Source organism: Giraffa tippelskirchi, chromosome 11 (genome assembly GCF_054371585.1).
Source record: "Giraffa tippelskirchi isolate mGirTip1 chromosome 11, T2T-mGirTip1v1.2.pri, whole genome shotgun sequence".
Lineage (NCBI taxonomy): Eukaryota > Metazoa > Chordata > Mammalia > Artiodactyla > Giraffidae > Giraffa > Giraffa tippelskirchi.
In genome coordinates this window covers 75,994,725-76,016,132 of record NC_137285.1, presented here as the reverse complement: position 1 = coordinate 76,016,132, position 21,408 = coordinate 75,994,725, and the positions used below count along the sequence as shown (strand labels likewise).

General features: G+C 55.0%; 2 protein-coding genes and 2 long non-coding RNA genes across 4 annotated transcripts; 2 read left to right on the top strand and 2 right to left on the bottom strand.

Annotated features, from left to right (window-relative positions):
- Positions 1-4,168: 4,168 nt before the first annotated feature.
- LOC145527518 (uncharacterized) lies at positions 4,169-5,958 on the bottom strand. The gene is made up of 3 exons (XM_081545613.1): positions 5,789-5,958; positions 5,077-5,389; positions 4,169-4,825 (listed from the first exon to the last, which is right to left on the bottom strand). The coding sequence occupies exons 1-3, from the start codon at positions 5,921-5,923 to the stop codon at positions 4,197-4,199; spliced, it is 1,077 nt and encodes a 358-aa protein (XP_081401739.1). The 5' UTR covers positions 5,924-5,958; the 3' UTR covers positions 4,169-4,196.
- Positions 5,959-9,471: 3,513 nt separating this feature from the next.
- LOC145527645 (uncharacterized) lies at positions 9,472-11,835 on the top strand. Its single transcript, XR_014069817.1, has 2 exons — positions 9,472-9,553; positions 9,651-11,835. It is a non-coding gene; the product is annotated as an uncharacterized LOC145527645 (long non-coding RNA).
- Positions 11,836-16,388: 4,553 nt separating this feature from the next.
- LOC145527635 (uncharacterized) lies at positions 16,389-19,489 on the top strand. Its single transcript, XR_014069803.1, has 2 exons — positions 16,389-16,657; positions 17,279-19,489. It is a non-coding gene; the product is annotated as an uncharacterized LOC145527635 (long non-coding RNA).
- Positions 19,415-21,384, bottom strand: LOC145527597 (uncharacterized). The gene is made up of 3 exons (XM_081545716.1): positions 21,031-21,384; positions 20,319-20,631; positions 19,415-20,067 (listed from the first exon to the last, which is right to left on the bottom strand). Exons 1-3 carry the CDS (start codon positions 21,265-21,267, stop codon positions 19,793-19,795), a joined length of 825 nt encoding a protein of 274 aa, XP_081401842.1. The 5' UTR covers positions 21,268-21,384; the 3' UTR covers positions 19,415-19,792.
- Positions 21,385-21,408: the final 24 nt, after the last annotated feature.

Genomic DNA, 21,408 nt, shown 5'->3' with positions numbered 1-21,408 from the left:
AGGCTCCTCCGTCCAGGACATTTTCCAGGCAAGAGTACTGGAGTGGGTCGCCATTGCCTTCTCCGATACTCTCCTGAGGATCCTAGTTTGGTCGTCTAATTTCCTTTCACACAACCTTGGATGTCCGTATCGGGGCTTTTTCGTCGGATTGTATTGACAATGTAGGCTCTTTTCTGTTTCCGTACCCCTTTTGCAATTCTTTGTTCGGTGCGAAAATGCATTGGCATTTTGGGAGGAATAGCATGGAAGCTGTGGATTGCCATGTGGGGCTGTGACATGATTTTCCCAATAGGAATTCTTTCAAGCCCTGAGCACAGCTTCTCTTTCCAGTGATTGGTGTGGGCTTGATCTTCCTCCTTCCATCTCTCGCCGTTTTGTGAGAACAGGTCCATCCTTCCCTTCTGGGGTAGATGGACTCGTGGGTATCACTTCAGTGAATGGCATTGGCAGTGGGGGTGATAATTCCCTTCTCATTGGAAGACTTTGCTGTGAGTATTAGAAATGCAAGTGACTTCTCTTCCCCTTCCTCCCTGTCCATGTCTCAGAGCCACCGGGAAACAGAGGCCTCATCCACGGTCACACAGGCCTGAGGGGGTGCAACTAGACTGTTGTTTCTTCAGGCCCTCAGTGCTGGACATCATCCGGGATACTCTGTGTGTGTCTTCCTCCGTCTGGTGTCCCTTCAGACCTTTCCCTAGTTTTCACAGGCTTGTTGTGTTGGCGTTCTTTGTCTGTTTGGAGACACATCCTTGATAAGCTTTGTGTTTCCACTCATTCGTCTCGCGATGTATGACCTGTCTTTTGCTTTTGTCATGAGGTTTTCCCACAGTAGATATCTTTGATTTTGCAAAGTCCACTGTATTCTCTGGGTTTTTTTTGTGGACTGCCTTTTAGTTTTGTGTGTGAAGACTCAAAGCACGTGTCCGGTTTCTGCTCATTGTTCTTCTAGATTTGTGACAAGTTTTCATGGAAAGTTTGTCTAGGGATAACTGGAAGTGAACTCGGTGTAAGGTGTCAAGTCTCCATCTCCATTCATGTCATCCCCTGCAGTTTCCAATTCCCTGTTCCTGAGTGGTTTTGGAGACCTTGTGGGAAGGTTGGTTGCATTGGAGTTTGCATTTCCACCTTGATTCGATTCACACTGTTCTGCCCTCAGGGACACTGTCAAGGGGGAGTGAGGAGCAGCCTGCATTTCCAGCAGTGACCACACGGTGGGGCGAGTGCTGCTCTCCCCTCTGGGAGCCCCAGGCCACAGGCATCCCAGTGAGGAGCCAGCTCTGTGCTCAGCTGAAAGGAGTTAGTCTCTCAGGAGCCTCGGAGCCCTTGCCTTTGGATCACCCAGGGTGGGCATTTACTGGGACAGAAAAAATTGCCCTGAATTCCATGGACGGAAGAGCCTGGCTGTGTAGAGTTGGTGAGTTGCCGTGAATCAGACACAACTGAGGACACAAAAATTCAATAGATTAAAACACATTTTGGGGGTGGGGGGGAGTGAAAGTGGGTGATGTGGGTTTTTTTGTCTTATATAATAGCCAAGGGAAATCTAGTTTAAACCTAAATTCACATAGATGGGAAAGGTATAGCTCTCCGTCACCCTATTTAAAAAAAAAAAAAAAACTACTAAACTTTTCTGAATGTTTATTTAGTAGCTTCCTTGAGCAGTTTATTGTGGAGCATTTTTTTTTTTTCTGTGACATTGTCCTCATTAAAAATTAAGGTTTGCCTTTACTGGATAATTTTGTTCATTGGTTTCTTAGAGAACCTTGGTTATCTTTGAGTTTCCTGGGGAGTATGGTCACATGACCTGGCCCTGGCCAATCGGTGCGTTCCACCTCCCTGGCCACTGTGATTGGCTCCGGGCTGGGGCAGTGCCCAATCGGGGCCCAGGGCCGGGCCTCACGTTGGAAGCCAGGGGAAGACGAGCTCTCGTCCTGCTGGGGTAGGGGAAGGGGTGGGGCCGGGGCAGGTCAGGCTCCAGCAGTGGGAGGGGCTTGAGGTCCGCCTGCGGCAGTTGGTGACGTTCCTGCTCCCCTCAGGGCAGAGCCGCCGGCCTGAGAATGAGGGCGCTGCTGAGCTCAGGGGCTGGGATGGCCCGTTGCTGCTGTGGTCCCAGAGCTCCCCCCGAGACCTGAGGGAAGCCGTCTGCCCGTGAGTCCTCTCCCGCTTGTCTGTCAGCTTGTTTGAAGCATGCTGGGTTTTCTGCCCAGCTGGCTAAGGGGAGTCCCTGGAAATGCAAGGGTGTGGGTTTTGGCAGACTTCAGGGAAGACATGCCAGATGAGCCTGGGAGACTCCAGCTTAAGCTGGATTCAGGAGATATCTCTTCGGGCCAGCTAGTAATTGTAGGATAAGCCTAATGAGTCTTCACAGGATGAAGAGAGTAACGTGCCAAGGTAGCAATCGATGTCCTCATTCGAGAGGATGAAGCTGGTGCTCAGAGAAGGGGGGAACTTGGCCACAGCAAGGAGGTGTGCAACCAGACAGAACCCCCCAGATCCGGCCATTGGAGCTCAGGGAGGCCACTGGTGTGGCTTGTCCCTGTGGCAGGGCCCGAGGCAGGCAGCCCACCCTGATTCCTGCGGGGGCCTGACTTGGGAAGTGCCATCTGGTAGCTTTGAGACTCACCAAACCAAATTGCACTGGAGAGAGGAGGGACACCTTCCTTCATCCACCCCCCACCCCCGCCGGATTCCCACATACCCTGACCCCTTTCTCTCGATTTCGGAGCCATTTCCAGAGTCCCGCTCATATGACCTCATTTGAAGTGCACTGTGGACGGGCTGCCATCTGCAGCTGCTACCACAGCAGCCAAGGGCTTTAGCTCCCGACTACCTCCCTTCCTTTGGAACTTGGGGGCCCTCTACTCCCCACTTGCACACCACAGACCTTTGCTGAGGATTGTGGGGACCCTCACTCAGTTTGCAGCACGTTGTAGCCATCCCTGTCCTCCCTTGAAACTCAGCTTGTGAGCTCCTTTGGAGCAGCGTGGCCCACCTGGCTGCAACGGAAGAGACACAGCTGACAGTGAAACAACAGCTTAGATCTGAGAGCCGGAAAGCTCTGTCAAAAGGGACCTCCCTCTTCACACCGTAGAGGCTGTAGGAGCCGCCAGGCTTTCGGAACCAGTGCTGGGGCCAAAATGACTCCACAGCTGTTTTCCTTCCTGGGGAGGGTTCTGGCTCGAGCGGGAATGGCTCAAGTCTCCTAAGGTTCTGAAAGCCCACTGTGTGCAGATTCACGGTACACAGAGAGGAAAAGGTGGAGTCCTAGCCTGGAGGTGGTCACAGCTCACGGATGAGCCAGGCAGGCAGGCAGGCAGGGCATGAGAACACCTGAGCTGCCTTCATGAGTGAATGGTGTGGGGGCAGAGGAAGAGAAGCCGGTCTGCTCCCTCGTGTGGTGCCCAGGGCAGGTTGTCCCCAGAGGAAACCCTTACGACGGTGAGGACTATCACTGCTGTTTCCCAAGGGGTTCCGTCGGTGCGTGTCTTCCCCGGAGCGGTCAGGCCGTCTCTCAAGTACACTGGCCATGGGCATTGCCTCTCCTTGGAACTTCCCATGTGTTTCTCTTTTTTATGGAACAGTGATTTTCTAGAGTGGTTCTGGGCCACAAGGATGTTGGGTCATTTTCTAGCCTTCTGTCATGAAGAACGCTTTCCTGGGCATGGGGGTGGTTTGTTGTTCCAGCTCCCTTTCTTGGCTTCTTTTGGGAGCTGGTGCAACAAGAGGAGCTCAGCCTCTGCCTTCTGGCTGAGATGTCACCCTTCAAACAGCAATGCCTGCCTGGAGATAATGATGGCAGTTGCCAAAAGGGCTTCGTTTGGCACATGGTATCTTGAAAGGACGTACACCGTCCTTTCAGCTATCAAAGGCTAGTTCAAATGACATAAAAATGAGAACTCTCCAATGGAGTCTTACAGTAGGTGGAGAGTCCGAAAAACACTCCTTCAGTCATTTCGCTGAGAGTCACTGATTGGGGACACCAAGAATATAGGAAGGAATGCAGAAAGAAAAGATGAAATTGTGTTCAGGATCGGGGGGAGGGATGAACAGGGCGTGCTTGCCTTGAATCCAGGCTTTGTTGGGGGGTGGGGCATAAAGATGGAACGGGTCTGAAACTACAAAGTGGTGATGGTAACACAGTATCACCAGAGTTACACAACAGTGTTCCCAGATTGCAACAATGATGAAACAGTTTACTAATCCCAACTTAACCAACAAAAATACAGGAAACCATACAAAAAATAAAACATCACCAGAAAGGTGGAAACAAACCACATGCAAAGCAGTTCAGGGGAAAGGAACTCCATGTCCCCTGGGGGCAGACCGAGTTGCCGGCATCCACGGTGAGCAGACAGGGATGGAGGCTGCAGAGCCGACCGCTCCCCTGGACGTGGTGTTTCCGGTAAGGGCTCTGGGTCTCTGTCCAGAGCGGGGGCTCTTTCTCCCTGCAGGGCTGGGTGAGTCATCGTGGGCGTCTGGGTGTTGCGCGGGAGCCAGGGCAGGCTCTCCCTGCCGAGGCGGTGACTCTTCCTCTGCCTCGGGTTCTCTTGCCAAAGCCCGAGCAGGTAGAGGTGCACGTGGAGGTGGAGGTTCTCGCTGAGGGGGTGGGACATCAGTGCCTGGGGCTGGGGGTCCTGCAGGCACGGAGATCCGATCTGCCCGGTGTGCTGGCCAGTACCCAGCTGGCCTGGTGTCTCTGCGAGGGCAAGTCTCGCTTCTCCATCTGCCCTCGGTGGATCCCTGGGTCCTGCACCTGGAGCCACCACCTCTTTAGGGACAGGTCTGGGAAGTGGAGCCTGGTTCCAGTTGGAGGCCAGTGCTAGAGCTGGGGGAGAAGCAAAGTTTGCCCACAGGCCAGCCTTGGCATGTGCGTACCCCGGGACAGAAACCTTCCAAGAGGTTCCCAAAGAATACCCAGCGTCAGATGTCTTTTGGGACTGAAGTGTGCAAGATGGGGGGCGGGGGGTGTGAGGCCAGCGCTTGCTGCAGGCCCAGCAGCAGCTTTCGAGGACTCGTCCCTGTGTAGCTCAGCACCCCTCCCCACACACTCCCGTGCACCAGCCCCAGCGTCCTCACCTCTGTGCTCTGGCGTGCTGGGCTCCAGGTCCTCCTGGTGCCTCAGAGGCCGGGGTTCTCTGGACTCTGGGTCGGAGCCGGGTGTGCTGAGCTCCGTGGCAGCCTCAGACTGGGCCGCCGGCTGTATCCTGGGCGGTGTCTCGGCAGCAGGCCTTCCCCACCTCCGCGTCTCCCCCGGTGGGGCTGATGCCTCCGTGGGCACGCTGACCTGGAGCCTGCACTGGGCCTCACGGGCGGGGGGGTGGTGCTCCGACCCCTCCCTCTGGGAGCTGGATGGGGTGTCCCCGTCCTCGGCCTCATCACGTGGGAAGCTCTTCAACGACAGTGACCGTCAGCCAGCCATGCTGGGAGTTTTCCGAGCTGGGCCTGGCCAGTGGAGCCGCTGCTTCTGCCTGCTCGAACTTCTCTTCCCAGAAGGGTCAGAGACGTGTGTCTGCTCAGATCCCCACCCGGGAGGAAAGAGACCCATCTGAGGGTGTGAGGTCAGCCTGGCCGGTCGGCGCTGCCCACACTCTCCCCATCCCGCCCAGCCTGCTCTCCCCTGGGGTGTGGACACAACTTGTCCACAGGCTTCTGACCCCACATCCGCCTGGGCTTCCTTGAGGGAGACACAGCCCGAGAAACCCGCATCCCCCCACACAGGCAAAGGACCCGGTGTTTCCGGGTGGCATGGGAGAGGTGGCCTAGCCCGGCCTGGGGCTCCCCGTGTTACCTTTCTGTTTCTCCGGGCAAAGGGCCAGAGGCCTCTCGGGGGTGTCCTGAGCCAACGTCGACAGGGTGCCCACGCACACTGCCTGTGAGCTCTCCTGAGGCCCCGGCCTCTGGGCAGGGGCAAACAGCAGAACATCTTGGCAGCAAGTGATCTGGCTGGGGGCTCCTCTCCGCTCTGGAGGCCTGGATACCCGGATTGCGGGTTCTGTTGGGTTCTGTTGCCGGCAGGTGACATCATTTCCTGGGGTTCGTGCTGAGGTCCCTTCCTCAAAACTTCCCAAGGGAATCTCTGGGTTTCTGACTGCTCGACCACCCCCCTTAGGCCATGTGCAGGCACAATGACACCCACACGGCCCAGCCCACAGCCCTGGGGAGGCCTGGGTTCAGCCAGGGCCTGAGCTCCGAGGACCATGCTGCTCTCAGACCAGGCTCCTTCTTCTCATAAGTGGTGTGGCCCTGGACAAGCATATGCCCCTCAGGGTTGCCCCAGTCTCTCCATCTGCAGAGTGGGGGTCATTCTCCCATCTGCTTCCTAGGTCTGTCGGCCTACGAGCAGCTCCATGCCTTTCCACCTGGGGCCGATATCACGTGGAGCTCGTGCGCTGAGACTTCAGAAAGAAAGATTCCATCCAGGGCTGACACAGCACAGAATGGGGCAGAACGAGGCCTGGATGCGCCGTGGAACCCAGGAAAAGGCACTCCCCCTCCTGACTGTTTTGAGACCCCGCATCCAAGTTGGAGGACCGAAAGGAAGACTCGAAGGTCTCCCTCTCTTATAGAAAAGAGTAGCCAACTTTCTGGTCCTCTGTTTCCATTGAGATTCTGTTCAAGGGTCCCAGCTCGGCTTCTGCGGGTGGCTGAGCTTCTAATGGCTCCCTGCGTTCTTGTCTTTTCCTCTCCAAACCTTCCGTCCTTTTCCCCCTTCTGGGGTGGAAGGGCGCTGTCATTGCTTCTACCTTCGAGACAGATTGAGGAAAAGTCTGGACCATCGACTCCTTTCCTCTCTTTGGTTCCGTGTCTCTCTCTGGCTGTGTCCCTCTCTTTTCCTTTCTCAATTCCGTCTGTGTCTTCCTCTTTCTCTCTCGTGTGTGGATGGATGGATGGATGCTAGGGATGCACATGTATATGATTAGATGAGGGTTATGTTTTAGGGATAGGTTAGAGGGAGAGAAAGGCTTTAGGTCAGAGTTGGTCATGGGGGAAGGGTCAAGGGTGGTGGTGGTGTTTCTTGGAATCTGAGTGCTGTGCATTCTTCGTCTCTTTCCATATGAACCCCTTCTCAGATGTCTCTCGTGTTCCGTTTCCTATCTTTTGCATTTGTGAATGCTTAGCCTCTCTGTTGTGAAGAGGTTCCATTGGATGGAAACCCAGTGGTGTACTTCGTTTACCTCTTTCCCTTACTTGAAGAGACCCATTTCGACCTCCGCCCAGCAAATGGCAAGGAGACTCTGATGTTAAGGAGCCTTTGACCTACGCTTCTTTCTAGCTATCTCATGACCTCAGTCTTTAGGGTGAGGTTTTTCCCCGATATTGAGGTGGTATGAGATCAAAACCAATAGCGTTCTTCAGATGTAGCTGTCTGGTTTTCCCATGGACATTGATTGAAGAGGCTTTCTTGTTCCCATTTGGATATTCTCCCCGTCTTTGTCAGAGATGAGTTGACCATGGATGCTGGGGTTTGTTTCTGGACCCTCAACTTTATTCCATCGATCTGGATCTGTGTGTGTTGTTGTATTCCCAATAGCATACTGTCCTGCTGCTGCTGCTGCGGCTAAGTCACTTCAGTCGTGTCTGACTCTGCATGACCCCATGGCCTGCAGCCTACCAGGCTCCTCCGTCCAGGACATTTTCCAGGCAAGAGTACTGGAGTGGGTCGCCATTGCCTTCTCCGATACTCTCCTGAGGATCCTAGTTTGGTCGTCTAATTTCCTTTCACACAACCTTGGATGTCCGTATCGGGGCTTTTTCGTCGGATTGTATTGACAATGTAGGCTCTTTTCTGTTTCCGTACCCCTTTTGCAATTCTTTGTTCGGTGCGAAAATGCATTGGCATTTTGGGAGGAATAGCATGGAAGCTGTGGATTGCCATGTGGGGCTGTGACATGATTTTCCCAATAGGAATTCTTTCAAGCCCTGAGCACAGCTTCTCTTTCCAGTGATTGGTGTGGGCTTGATCTTCCTCCTTCCATCTCTCGCCGTTTTGTGAGAACAGGTCCATCCTTCCCTTCTGGGGTAGATGGACTCGTGGGTATCACTTCAGTGAATGGCATTGGCAGTGGGGGTGATAATTCCCTTCTCATTGGAAGACTTTGCTGTGAGTATTAGAAATGCAAGTGACTTCTCTTCCCCTTCCTCCCTGTCCATGTCTCAGAGCCACCGGGAAACAGAGGCCTCATCCACGGTCACACAGGCCTGAGGGGGTGCAACTAGACTGTTGTTTCTTCAGGCCCTCAGTGCTGGACATCATCCGGGATACTCTGTGTGTGTCTTCCTCCGTCTGGTGTCCCTTCAGACCTTTCCCTAGTTTTCACAGGCTTGTTGTGTTGGCGTTCTTTGTCTGTTTGGAGACACATCCTTGATAAGCTTTGTGTTTCCACTCATTCGTCTCGCGATGTATGACCTGTCTTTTGCTTTTGTCATGAGGTTTTCCCACAGTAGATATCTTTGATTTTGCAAAGTCCACTGTATTCTCTGGGTTTTTTTTGTGGACTGCCTTTTAGTTTTGTGTGTGAAGACTCAAAGCACGTGTCCGGTTTCTGCTCATTGTTCTTCTAGATTTGTGACAAGTTTTCATGGAAAGTTTGTCTAGGGATAACTGGAAGTGAACTCGGTGTAAGGTGTCAAGTCTCCATCTCCATTCATGTCATCCCCTGCAGTTTCCAATTCCCTGTTCCTGAGTGGTTTTGGAGACCTTGTGGGAAGGTTGGTTGCATTGGAGTTTGCATTTCCACCTTGATTCGATTCACACTGTTCTGCCCTCAGGGACACTGTCAAGGGGGATTGAGGAGCAGCCTGCATTTCCAGCAGTGACCACACGGTGGGGCGAGTGCTGCTCTCCCCTCTGGGAGCCCCAGGCCACAGGCATCCCAGTGAGGAGCCAGCTCTGTGCTCAGCTGAAAGGAGTTAGTCTCTCAGGAGCCTCGGAGCCCTTGCCTTTGGATCACCCAGGGTGGGCATTTACTGGGACAGAAAAAATTGCCCTGAATTCCATGGACGGAAGAGCCTGGCTGTGTAGAGTTGGTGAGTTGCCGTGAATCAGACACAACTGAGGACACAAAAATTCAATAGATTAAAACACATTTTGGGGGTGGGGGGGAGTGAAAGTGGGTGATGTGGGTTTTTTTGTCTTATATAATAGCCAAGGGAAATCTAGTTTAAACCTAAATTCACATAGATGGGAAAGGTATAGCGCTCCGTCAACCTATTTAAAAAAAAAAAAAAAAACTACTAAACTTTTCTGAAAGTTTATTTAGTAGCTTCCTTGAGCAGTTTATTGTGGAGCATTTATTTTTTTTCTGTGACATTGGCCTCATTAAAAATTAAGGTTTGCCTTTACTGGATAATTTTGTTCATTGGTTTCTTAGAGAACCTTGGTAATCTTTGAGTTTCCTGGGGAGTATTGTCACATGACCTGGCCCTGGCCAATCGGTGCGTTCCACCTCCCTGGCCACTGTGATTGGCTCCGGGCTGGGGCAGTGCCCAATCGGGGCCCAGGGCCGGGCCTCACGTTGGAAGCCAGGGGAAGACGAGCTCTCGTCCTGCTGGGGTAGGGGAAGTGGTGGGGCCGGGGCAGGTCAGGCTCCAGCAGTGGGAGGGGCTTGAGGTCCGCCTGCGGCAGTTGGTGACGTTCCTGCTCCCCTCAGGGCAGAGCCGCCGGCCTGAGAATGAGGGCGCTGCTGAGCCCAGGGGCTGGGATGGCCCGTTGCTGCTGTGGTCCCAGAGCTCCCCCCGAGACCTGAGGGAAGCCGTCTGCCCGTGAGTCCTCTCCCGCTTGTCTGTCAGCTTGTTTGAAGCATGCTGGGTTTTCTGCCCAGCTGGCTAAGGGGAGTCCCTGGAAATGCAAGGGTGTGGGTTTTGGCAGACTTCAGGGAAGACATGCCAGATGAGCCTGGGAGACTCCAGCTTAAGCTGGATTCAGGAGATATCTCTTCGGGCCAGCTAGTAATTGTAGGATAAGCCTAATGAGTCTTCACAGGATGAAGAGAGTAACGTGCCAAGGTAGCAATCGATGTCCTCATTCGAGAGGATGAAGCTGGTGCTCAGAGAAGGGGGGAACTTGGCCACAGCAAGGAGGTGTGCACCCAGACAGAACCCCCCAGATCCGGCCATTGGAGCTCAGGGAGGCCACTGGTGTGGCTTGTCCCTGTGGCAGGGCCCGAGGCAGGCAGCCCACCCTGATTCCTGCGGGGGCCTGACTTGGGAAGTGCCATCTGGTAGCTTTGAGACTCACCAAACCAAATTGCACTGGAGAGAGGAGGGACACCTTCCTTCATCCACCCCCCACCCCCGCCGGATTCCCACATACCCTGACCCCTTTCTCTCGATTTCGGAGCCATTTCCAGAGTCCCGCTCATATGACCTCATTTGAAGTGCACTGTGGACGGGCTGCCATCTGCAGCTGCTACCACAGCAGCCAAGGTCTTTAGCTCCCGACTACCTCCCTTCCTTTGGAACTTGGGGGCCCTCTACTCCCCACTTGCACACCACAGACCTTTGCTGAGAATTGTGGGGACCCTCACTCAGTTTGCAGCACGTTGTAGCCATCCCTGTCCTCCCTTGAAACTCAGCTTGTGAGCTCCTTTGGAGCAGCGTGGCCCACCTGGCTGCAACGGAAGAGACACAGCTGACAGTGAAACAACAGCTTAGATCTGAGAGCCGGAAAGCTCTGTCAAAAGGGACCTCCCTCTTCACACCGTAGAGGCTGTAGGAGCCGCCAGGCTTTCGGAACCAGTGCTGGGGCCAAAATGACTCCACAGCTGTTTTCCTTCCTGGGGAGGGTTCTGGCTCGAGTGGGAATGGCTCAAGTCTCCTAAGGTTCTGAAAGCCCACTGTGTGCAGATTCACGGTACACAGAGAGGAAAAGGTGGAGTCCTAGCCTGGAGGTGGTCACAGCTCACGGATGAGCCAGGCAGGCAGGCAGGCAGGGCATGAGAACACCTGAGCTGCCTTCATGAGTGAATGGTGTGGGGGCAGAGGAAGAGAAGCCGGTCTGCTCCCTCGTGTGGTGCCCAGGGCAGGTTGTCCCCAGAGGAAACCCTTACGACGGTGAGGACTATCACTGCTGTTTCCCAAGGGGTTCCGTCGGTGCGTGTCTTCCCCAGAGCGGTCAGGCCGTCTCTCAAGTACACTGGCCATGGGCATTGCCTCTCCTTGGAACTTCCCATGTGTTTCTCTTTTTTATGGAACAGTGATTTTCTAGAGTGGTTCTGGGCCACAAGGATGTTGGGTCATTTTCTAGCCTTCTGTCATGAAGAACGCTTTCCTGGGCATGGGGGTGGTTTGTTGTTCCAGCTCCCTTTCTTGGCTTCTTTTGGGAGCTGGTGCAACAAGAGGAGCTCAGCCTCTGCCTTCTGGCTGAGATGTCACCCTTCAAACAGCAATGCCTGCCTGGAGATAATGATGGCAGTTGCCAAAAGGGCTTCGTTTGGCACATGGTATCTTGAAAGGACGTACACCGTCCTTTCAGCTATCAAAGGCTAGTTCAAATGACATAAAAATGAGAACTCTCCAATGGAGTCTTACAGTAGGTGGAGAGTCCGAAAAACACTCCTTCAGTCATTTCGCTGAGAGTCACTGATTGGGGACACCAAGAATATAGGAAGGAATGCAGAAAGAAAAGATGAAATTGTGTTCAGGATCGGGGGGAGGGATGAACAGGGCGTGCTTGCCTTGAATCCAGGCTTTGTTGGGGGGTGGGGCATAAAGATGGAACGGGTCTGAAACTACAAAGTGGTGATGGTAACACAGTATCACCAGAGTTACACAACAGTGTTCCCAGATTGCAACAATGATGAAAAAGTTTACTAATCCCAACTTAACCAACAAAAATACAGGAAACCATACAAAAAATAAAACATCACCAGAAAGGTGGAAACAAACCACATGCAAAGCAGTTCAGGGGAAAGGAACTCCATGTCCCCTGGGGGCAGACCGAGTTGCCGGCATCCACGGTGAGCAGACAGGGATGGAGGCTGCAGAGCCGACCGCTCCCCTGGACGTGGTGTTTCCGGTAAGGGCTCTGGGTCTCTGTCCAGAGCGGGGGCTCTTTCTCCCTGCAGGGCTGGGTGAGTCATCGTGGGCGTCTGGGTGTTGCGCGGGAGCCAGGGCAGGCTCTCCCTGCCGAGGCGGTGACTCTTCCTCTGCCTCGGGTTCTCTTGCCAAAGCCCGAGCAGGTAGAGGTGCACGTGGAGGTGGAGGTTCTCGCTGAGGGGGTGGGACATCAGTGCCTGGGGCTGGGGGTCCTGCAGGCACGGAGATCCGATCTGCCCGGTGTGCTGGCCAGTACCCAGCTGGCCTGGTGTCTCTGCGAGGGCAAGTCTCGCTTCTCCATCTGCCCTCGGTGGATCCCTGGGTCCTGCACCTGGAGCCACCACCTCTTTAGGGACAGGTCTGGGAAGTGGAGCCTGGTTCCAGTTGGAGGCCAGTGCTAGAGCTGGGGGAGAAGCAAAGTTTGCCCACAGGCCAGCCTTGGCATGTGCGTACCCCGGGACAGAAACCTTCCAAGAGGTTCCCAAAGAATACCCAGCGTCAGATGTCTTTTGGGACTGAAGTGTGCAAGATGGGGGGCGGGGGGTGTGAGGCCAGCGCTTGCTGCAGGCCCAGCAGCAGCTTTCGAGGACTCGTCCCTGTGTAGCTCAGCACCCCTCCCCACACACTCCCGTGCACCAGCCCCAGCGTCCTCACCTCTGTGCTCTGGCGTGCTGGGCTCCAGGTCCTCCTGGTGCCTCAGAGGCCGGGGTTCTCTGGACTCTGGGTCGGAGCCGGGTGTGCTGAGCTCCGTGGCAGCCTCAGACTGGGCCGCCGGCTGTATCCTGGGCGGTGTCTCGGCAGCAGGCCTTCCCCACCTCCGCGTCTCCTCCGGTGGGGCTGATGCCTCCGTGGGCACGCTGACCTGGAGCCTGCACTGGGCCTCACGGGCGGGGGGGTGGTGCTCCGACCCCTCCCTCTGGGAGCTGGATGGGGTGTCCCCGTCCTCGGCCTCATCACGTGGGAAGCTCTGCAACGACAGTGACCGTCAGCCAGCCATGCTGGGAGTTTTCCGAGCTGGGCCTGGCCAGTGGAGCCGCTGCTTCTGCCTGCTCGAACTTCTCTTCCCAGAAGGGTCAGAGACGTGTGTCTGCTCAGATCCCCACCCGGGAGGAAAGAGACCCATCTGAGGGTGTGAGGTCAGCCTGGCCGGTCGGCGCTGCCCACACTCTCCCCATCCCGCCCAGCCTGCTCTCCCCTGGGGTGTGGACACAACTTGTCCACAGGCTTCTGACCCCACATCCGCCTGGGCTTCCTTGAGGGAGACACAGCCCGAGAAACCCGCATCCCCACACACAGGCAAAGGACCCGGTGTTTCCGGGTGGCATGGGAGAGGTGGCCTGGCCCGGCCTGGGGCTCCCCGTGTTACCTTTCTGTTTCTCCGGGCAAAGGGCCAGAGGCCTCTCGGGGGTGTCCTGAGCCAACGTCGACAGGGTGCCCACGCACACTGCCTGTGAGCTCTCCTGAGGCCCCGGCCTCTGGGCAGGGGCAAACAGCAGAACATCTTGGCAGCAAGTGATCTGGCTGGGGGCTCCTCTCCGCTCTGGAGGCCTGGATACCCGGATTGCGGGTTCTGTTGGGTTCTGTTGCCGGCAGGTGACATCATTTCCTGGGGTTCGTGCTGAGGTCCCTTCCTCAAAACTTCCCAAGGGAATCTCTGGGTTTCTGACTGCTCGACCACCCCCCTTAGGCCATGTGCAGGCACAATGACACCCACACGGCCCAGCCCACAGCCCTGGGGAGGCCTGGGTTCAGCCAGGGCCTGAGCTCCGAGGACCATGCTGCTCTCAGACCAGGCTCCTTCTTCTCATAAGTGGTGTGGCCCTGGACAAGCATATGCCCCTCAGGGTTGCCCCAGTCTCTCCATCTGCAGAGTGGGGGTCATTCTCCCATCTGCTTCCTAGGTCTGTCGGCCTACGAGCAGCTCCATGCCTTTCCACCTGGGGCCGATATCACGTGGAGCTCGTGCGCTGAGACTTCAGAAAGAAAGATTCCATCCAGGGCTGACACAGCACAGAATGGGGCAGAACGAGGCCTGGATGCGCCGTGGAACCCAGGAAAAGGCACTCCCCCTCCTGACTGTTTTGAGACCCCGCATCCAAGTTGGAGGACCGAAAGGAAGACTCGAAGGTCTCCCTCTCTTATAGAAAAGAGTAGCCAAATTTCTGGTCCTCTGTTTCCATTGAGATTCTGTTCAAGGGTCCCAGCTCGGCTTCTGCGGGTGGCTGAGCTTCTAATGGCTCCCTGCGTTCTTGTCTTTTCCTCTCCAAACCTTCCGTCCTTTTCCCCCTTCTGGGGTGGAAGGGCGCTGTCATTGCTTCTACCTTCGAGACAGATTGAGGAAAAGTCTGGACCATCGACTCCTTTCCTCTCTTTGGTTCCGTGTCTCTCTCTGGCTGTGTCCCTCTCTTTTCCTTTCTCAATTCCGTCTGTGTCTTCCTCTTTCTCTCTCGTGTGTGGATGGATGGATGGATGCTAGGGATGCACATGTATATGATTAGATGAGGGTTATGTTTTAGGGATAGGTTAGAGGGAGAGAAAGGCTTTAGGTCAGAGTTGGTCATGGGGGAAGGGTCAAGGGTGGTGGTGGTGTTTCTTGGAATCTGAGTGCTGTGCATTCTTTGTCTCTTTCCATATGAACCCCTTCTCAGATACACCACTTGCAAGGAGTCTCTCGTGTTCCGTTTCCTATCTTTTGCATTTGTGAATGCTTAGCCTCTCTGTTGTGAAGAGGTTCCATTGGATGGAAACCCAGTGGTGTACTTCGTTTACCTCTTTCCCTTACTTGAAGAGACCCATTTCGACCTCCGCCCAGCAAATGGCAAGGAGACTGTGATGTTAAGGAGCCTTTGACCTACGCTTCTTTCTAGCTATCTCATGACATCAGTCTTTAGGGTGAGGTTTTTCCCCGATATTGAGGTGGTATGAGATCAAAACCAATAGCGTTCTTCAGATGTAGCTGTCTGGTTTTCCCATGGACATTGATTGAAGAGGCTTTCTTGTTCCCATTTGGATATTCTCCCCGTCTGTGTCAGAGATGAGTTGACCATGGATGCTGGGGTTTGTTTCTGGACCCTCAACTTTATTCCATCGATCTGGATCTGTGTGTGTTGTTGTATTCCCAATAGCATACTGTCCTGCTGCTGCTGCTGCGGCTAAGTCACTTCAGTCGTGTCTGACTCTGCATGACCCCGTGGCCTGCAGCCTACCAGGCTCCTCCGTCCAGGACATTTTCCAGGCAAGAGTACTGGAGTGGGTCGCCATTGCCTTCTCCGATACTCTCCTGAGGATCCTAGTTTGGTCGTCTAATTTCCTTTCACACAACCTTGGATGTCCGTATCGGGGCTTTTTCGTCGGATTGTATTGACAATGTAGGCTCTTTTCTGTTTCCGTACCCCTTTTGCAATTCTTTGTTCGGTGCGAAAATGCATTGGCATTTTGGGAGGAATAGCATGGAAGCTGTGGATTGCCATGTGGGGCTGTGACATGATTTTCCCAATAGGAATTCTTTCAAGCCCTGAGCACAGCTTCTCTTTCCAGTGATTGGTGTGGGCTTGATCTTCCTCCTTCCATCTCTCGCCGTTTTGTGAGAACAGGTCCATCCTTCCCTTCTGGGGTAGATGGACTCGTGGGTATCACTTCAGTGAATGGCATTGGCAGTGGGGGTGATAATTCCCTTCTCATTGGAAGACTTTGCTGTGAGTATTAGAAATGCAAGTGACTTCTCTTCCCCTTCCTCCCTGTCCATGTCTCAGAGCCACCGGGAAACAGAGGCCTCATCCACGGTCACACAGGCCTGAGGGGGTGCAACTAGACTGTTGTTTCTTCAGGCCCTCAGTGCTGGACATCATCCGGGATACTCTGTGTGTGTCTTCCTCCGTCTGGTGTCCCTTCAGACCTTTCCCTAGTTTTCACAGGCTTGTTGTGTTGGCGTTCTTTGTCTGTTTGGAGACACATCCTTGATAAGCTTTGTGTTTCCACTCATTCGTCTCGCGATGTATGACCTGTCTTTTGCTTTTGTCATGAGGTTTTCCCACAGTAGATATCTTTGATTTTGCAAAGTCCACTGTATTCTCTGGGTTTTTTTTGTGGACTGCCTTTTAGTTTTGTGTGTGAAGACTCAAAGCACGTGTCCGGTTTCTGCTCATTGTTCTTCTAGATTTGTGACAAGTTTTCATGGAAAGTTTGTCTAGGGATAACTGGAAGTGAACTCGGTGTAAGGTGTCAAGTCTCCATCTCCATTCATGTCATCCCCTGCAGTTTCCAATTCCCTGTTCCTGAGTGGTTTTGGAGACCTTGTGGGAAGGTTGGTTGCATTGGAGTTTGCATTTCCACCTTGATTCGATTCACACTGTTCTGCCCTCAGGGACACTGTCAAGGGGGAGTGAGGAGCAGCCTGCATTTCCAGCAGTGACCACACGGTGGGGCGAGTGCTGCTCTCCCCTCTGGGAGCCCCAGGCCACAGGCATCCCAGTGAGGAGCCAGCTCTGTGCTCAGCTGAAAGGAGTTAGTCTCTCAGGAGCCTCGGAGCCCTTGCCTTTGGATCACCCAGGGTGGGCATTTACTGGGACAGAAAAAATTGCCCTGAATTCCATGGACGGAAGAGCCTGGCTGTGTAGAGTTGGTGAGTTGCCGTGAATCAGACACAACTGAGGACACAAAAATTCAATAGACTAAAACACATTTTGGGGGTGGGGGGGAGTGAAAGTGGGTGATGTGGGTTTTTTTGTCTTATATAATAGCCAAGGGAAATCTAGTTTAAACCTAAATTCACATAGATGGGAAAGGTATAGCTCTCCGTCAACCTATTTAAAAAAAAAAAAAAAAACTACTAAACTTTTCTGAAAGTTTATTTAGTAGCTTCCTTGAGCAGTTTATTGTGGAGCATTTTTTTTTTCTGTGACATTGGCCTCATTAAAAATTAAGGTTTGCCTTTACTGGATAATTTTGTTCATTGGTTTCTTAGAGAACCTTGGTAATCTTTGAGTTTCCTGGGGAGTATGGTCACATGACCTGGCCCTGGCCAATCGGTGCGTTCCACCTCCCTGGCCACTGTGATTGGCTCCGGGCTGGGGCAGTGCCCAATCGGGGCCCAGGGCCGGGCCTCACGTTGGAAGCCAGGGGAAGACGAGCTCTCGTCCTGCTGGGGTAGGGGAAGGGGTGGGGCCGGGGCAGGTCAGGCTCCAGCAGTGGGAGGGGCTTGAGGTCCGCCTGCGGCAGTTGGTGACGTTCCTGCTCCCCTCAGGGCAGAGCCGCCGGCCTGAGAATGAGGGCGCTGCTGAGCCCAGGGGCTGGGATGGCCCGTTGCTGCTGTGGTCCCAGAGCTCCCCCCGAGACCTGAGGGAAGCCGTCTGCCCGTGAGTCCTCTCCCGCTTGTCTGTCAGCTTGTTTGAAGCATGCTGGGTTTTCTGCCCAGCTGGCTAAGGGGAGTCCCTGGAAATGCAAGGGTGTGGGTTTTGGCAGACTTCAGGGAAGACATGCCAGATGAGCCTGGGAGACTCCAGCTTAAGCTGGATTCAGGAGATATCTCTTCGGGCCAGCTTGTAATTGTAGGATAAGCCTAATGAGTCTTCACAGGATGAAGAGAGTAACGTGCCAAGGTAGCAATCGATGTCCTCATTCGAGAGGATGAAGCTGGTGCTCAGAGAAGGGGGAAACTTGGCCACAGCAAGGAGGTGTGCAACCAGACAGAACCCCCCAGATCCGGCCATTGGAGCTCAGGGAGGCCACTGGTGTGGCTTGTCCCTGTGGCAGGGCCCGAGGCAGGCAGCCCACCCTGATTCCTGCGGGGGCCTGACTTGGGAAGTGCCATCTGGTAGCTTTGAGACTCACCAAACCAAATTGCACTGGAGAGAGGAGGGACACCTTCCTTCATCCACCCCCCACCCCCGCCGGATTCCCACATACCCTGACCCCTTTCTCTCGATTTCGGAGCCATTTCCAGAGTCCCGCTCATATGACCTCATTTGAAGTGCACTGTGGACGGGCTGCCATCTGCAGCTGCTACCACAGCAGCCAAGGGCTTTAGCTCCCGACTACCTCCCTTCCTTTGGAACTTGGGGGCCCTCTACTCCCCACTTGCACACCACAGACCTTTGCTGAGGATTGTGGGGACCCTCACTCAGTTTGCAGCACGTTGTAGCCATCCCTGTCCTCCCTTGAAACTCAGCTTGTGAGCTCCTTTGGAGCAGCGTGGCCCACCTGGCTGCAACGGAAGAGACACAGCTGACAGTGAAACAACAGCTTAGATCTGAGAGCCGGAAAGCTCTGTCAAAAGGGACCTCCCTCTTCACACCGTAGAGGCTGTAGGAGCCGCCAGGCTTTCGGAACCAGTGCTGGGGCCAAAATGACTCCACAGCTGTTTTCCTTCCTGGGGAGGGTTCTGGCTCGAGTGGGAATGGCTCAAGTCTCCTAAGGTTCTGAAAGCCCACTGTGTGCAGATTCACGGTACACAGAGAGGAAAAGGTGGAGTCCTAGCCTGGAGGTGGTCACAGCTCACGGATGAGCCAGGCAGGCAGGCAGGCAGGGCATGAGAACACCTGAGCTGCCTTCATGAGTGAATGGTGTGGGGGCAGAGGAAGAGAAGCCGGTCTGCTCCCTCGTGTGGTGCCCAGGGCAGGTTGTCCCCAGAGGAAACCCTTACGACGGTGAGGACTATCACTGCTGTTTCCCAAGGGGTTCCGTCGGTGCGTGTCTTCCCCGGAGCGGTCAGGCCGTCTCTCAAGTACACTGGCCATGGGCATTGCCTCTCCTTGGAACTTCCCATGTGTTTCTCTTTTTTATGGAACAGTGATTTTCTAGAGTGGTTCTGGGCCACAAGGATGTTGGGTCATTTTCTAGCCTTCTGTCATGAAGAACGCTTTCCTGGGCATGGGGGTGGTTTGTTGTTCCAGCTCCCTTTCTTGGCTTCTTTTGGGAGCTGGTGCAACAAGAGGAGCTCAGCCTCTGCCTTCTGGCTGAGATGTCACCCTTCAAACAGCAATGCCTGCCTGGAGATAATGATGGCAGTTGCCAAAAGGGCTTCGTTTGGCACATGGTATCTTGAAAGGACGTACACCGTCCTTTCAGCTATCAAAGGCTAGTTCAAATGACATAAAAATGAGAACTCTCCAATGGAGTCTTACAGTAGGTGGAGAGTCCGAAAAACACTCCTTCAGTCATTTCGCTGAGAGTCACTGATTGGGGACACCAAGAATATAGGAAGGAATGCAGAAAGAAAAGATGAAATTGTGTTCAGGATCGGGGGGAGGGATGAACAGGGCGTGCTTGCCTTGAATCCAGGCTTTGTTGGGGGGTGGGGCATAAAGATGGAACGGGTCTGAAACTACAAAGTGGTGATGGTAACACAGTATCACCAGAGTTACACAACAGTGTTCCCAGATTGCAACAATGATGAAACAGTTTACTAATCCCAACTTAACCAACAAAAATACAGGAAACCATACAAAAAATAAAACATCACCAGAAAGGTGGAAACAAACCACATGCAAAGCAGTTCAGGGGAAAGGAACTCCATGTCCCCTGGGGGCAGACCGAGTTGCCGGCATCCACGGTGAGCAGACAGGGATGGAGGCTGCAGAGCCGACCGCTCCCCTGGACGTGGTGTTTCCGGTAAGGGCTCTGGGTCTCTGTCCAGAGCGGGGGCTCTTTCTCCCTGCAGGGCTGGGTGAGTCATCGTGGGCGTCTGGGTGTTGCGCGGGAGCCAGGGCAGGCTCTCCCTGCCGAGGCGGTGACTCTTCCTCTGCCTCGGGTTCTCTTGCTAAAGCCCGAGCAGGTAGAGGTGCACGTGGAGGTGGAGGTTCTCGCTGAGGGGGTGGGACATCAGTGCCTGGGGCTGGGGGTCCTGCAGGCACGGAGATCCGATCTGCCCGGTGTGCTGGCCAGTACCCAGCTGGCCTGGTGTCTCTGCGAGGGCAAGTCTCGCTTCTCCATCTGCCCTCGGTGGATCCCTGGGTCCTGCACCTGGAGCCACCACCTGTGTGGGGACAGGTCTGGGAAGTGGAGCCTGGTTCCAGTTGGAGGCCAGTGCTAGAGCTGGGGGAGAAGCAAAGTTTGCCCACAGGCCAGCCTTGGCATGTGCGTACCCCGGGACAGAAACCTTCCAAGAGGTTCCCAAAGAATACCCAGCGTCAGATGTCTTTTGGGACTGAAGTGTGCAAGATGGGGGGCGGGGGGTGTGAGGCCAGCGCTTGCTGCAGGCCCAGCAGCAGCTTTCGAGGACTCGTCCCTGTGTAGCTCAGCACCCCTCCCCACACACTCCCGTGCACCAGCCCCAGCGTCCTCACCTCTGTGCTGTGGCGTGCTGGGCTCCAGGTCCTCCTGGTGCCTCAGAGGCCGGGGTTCTCTGGACTCTGGGTCGGAGCCGGGTGTGCTGAGCTCCGTGGAAGCCTCAGACTGGGCCGCCGGCTGTATCCTGGGCGGTGTCTCGGCAGCAGGCCTTCCCCACCTCCGCGTCTCCCCCGGTGGGGCTGATGCCTCCGTGGGCACGCTGACCTGGAGCCTGCACTGGGCCTCACGGGCGGGCGGGTGGTGCTCCGACCCCTCCCTCTGGGAGCTGGATGGGGTGTCCCCGTCCTCGGCCTCATCACGTGGGAAGCTCTGCAACGACAGTGACCGTCAGCCAGCCATGCTGGGAGTTTTCCGAGCTGGGCCTGGCCAGTGGAGCCGCTGCTTCTGCCTGCTCGAACTTCTCTTCCCAGAAGGGTCAGAGACGTGTGTCTGCTCAGATCCCCACCCGGGAGGAAAGAGACCCATCTGAGGGTGTGAGGTCAGCCTGGCCGGTCGGCGCTGCCCACACTCTCCCCATCCCGCCCAGCCTGCTCTCCCCTGGGGTGTGGGCACAACTTGTCCACAGGCTTCTGACCCCACATCCGCCTGGGCTTCCTTGAGGGAGACACAGCCCGAGAAACCCGCATCCCCACACACAGGCAAAGGACCCGGTGTTTCCGGGTGGCATGGGAGAGGTGGCCTGGCCCGGCCTGGGGCTCCCCGTGTTACCTTTCTGTTTCTCCGGGCAAAGGGCCAGAGGCCTCTCGGGGGTGTCCTGAGCCAACGTCGACAGGGTGCCCACGCACACTGCCTGTGAGCTCTCCTGAGGCCCCGGCCTCTGGGCAGGGGCAAACAGCAGAACATCTTGGCAGCAAGTGATCTGGCTGGGGGCTCCTCTCCGCTCTGGAGGCCTGGATACCCGGATTGCGGGTTCTGTTGGGTTCTGTTGCCGGCAGGTGACATCATTTCCTGGGGTTCGTGCTGAGGTCCCTTCCTCAAAACTTCCCAAGGGAATCTCTGGGTTTCTGACTGCTCGACCACCCCCCTTAGGCCATGTGCAGGCACAATGACACCCACACGGCCCAGCCCACAGCCCTGGGGAGGCCT

Bases quoted from the DNA above. Each gene is read 5' to 3' on its own strand.
- LOC145527518 (XM_081545613.1), bottom strand. From the start codon at position 5,923: ATGTTCTGCTGTTTGCCCCTGCCCAGAGGCCGGGGCCTCAGGAGAGCT. The intron at 5,390-5,788 runs GTAACACGGGGA...CTGTCGTTGAAG, and splicing joins TTGCCCGGAGAAACAGAAAG to AGCTTCCCACGTGATGAGGC. The intron at 4,826-5,076 runs GTGAGGACGCTG...CTTCTCCCCCAG, and splicing joins CAGCACGCCAGAGCACAGAG to CTCTAGCACTGGCCTCCAAC.
- LOC145527597 (XM_081545716.1), bottom strand. From the start codon at position 21,267: ATGATGTCACCTGCCGGCAACAGAACCCAACAGAACCCGCAATCCGGG. The intron at 20,632-21,030 runs GTAACACGGGGA...CTGTCGTTGCAG, and splicing joins TTGCCCGGAGAAACAGAAAG to AGCTTCCCACGTGATGAGGC. The intron at 20,068-20,318 runs GTGAGGACGCTG...CTTCTCCCCCAG, and splicing joins CAGCACGCCACAGCACAGAG to CTCTAGCACTGGCCTCCAAC.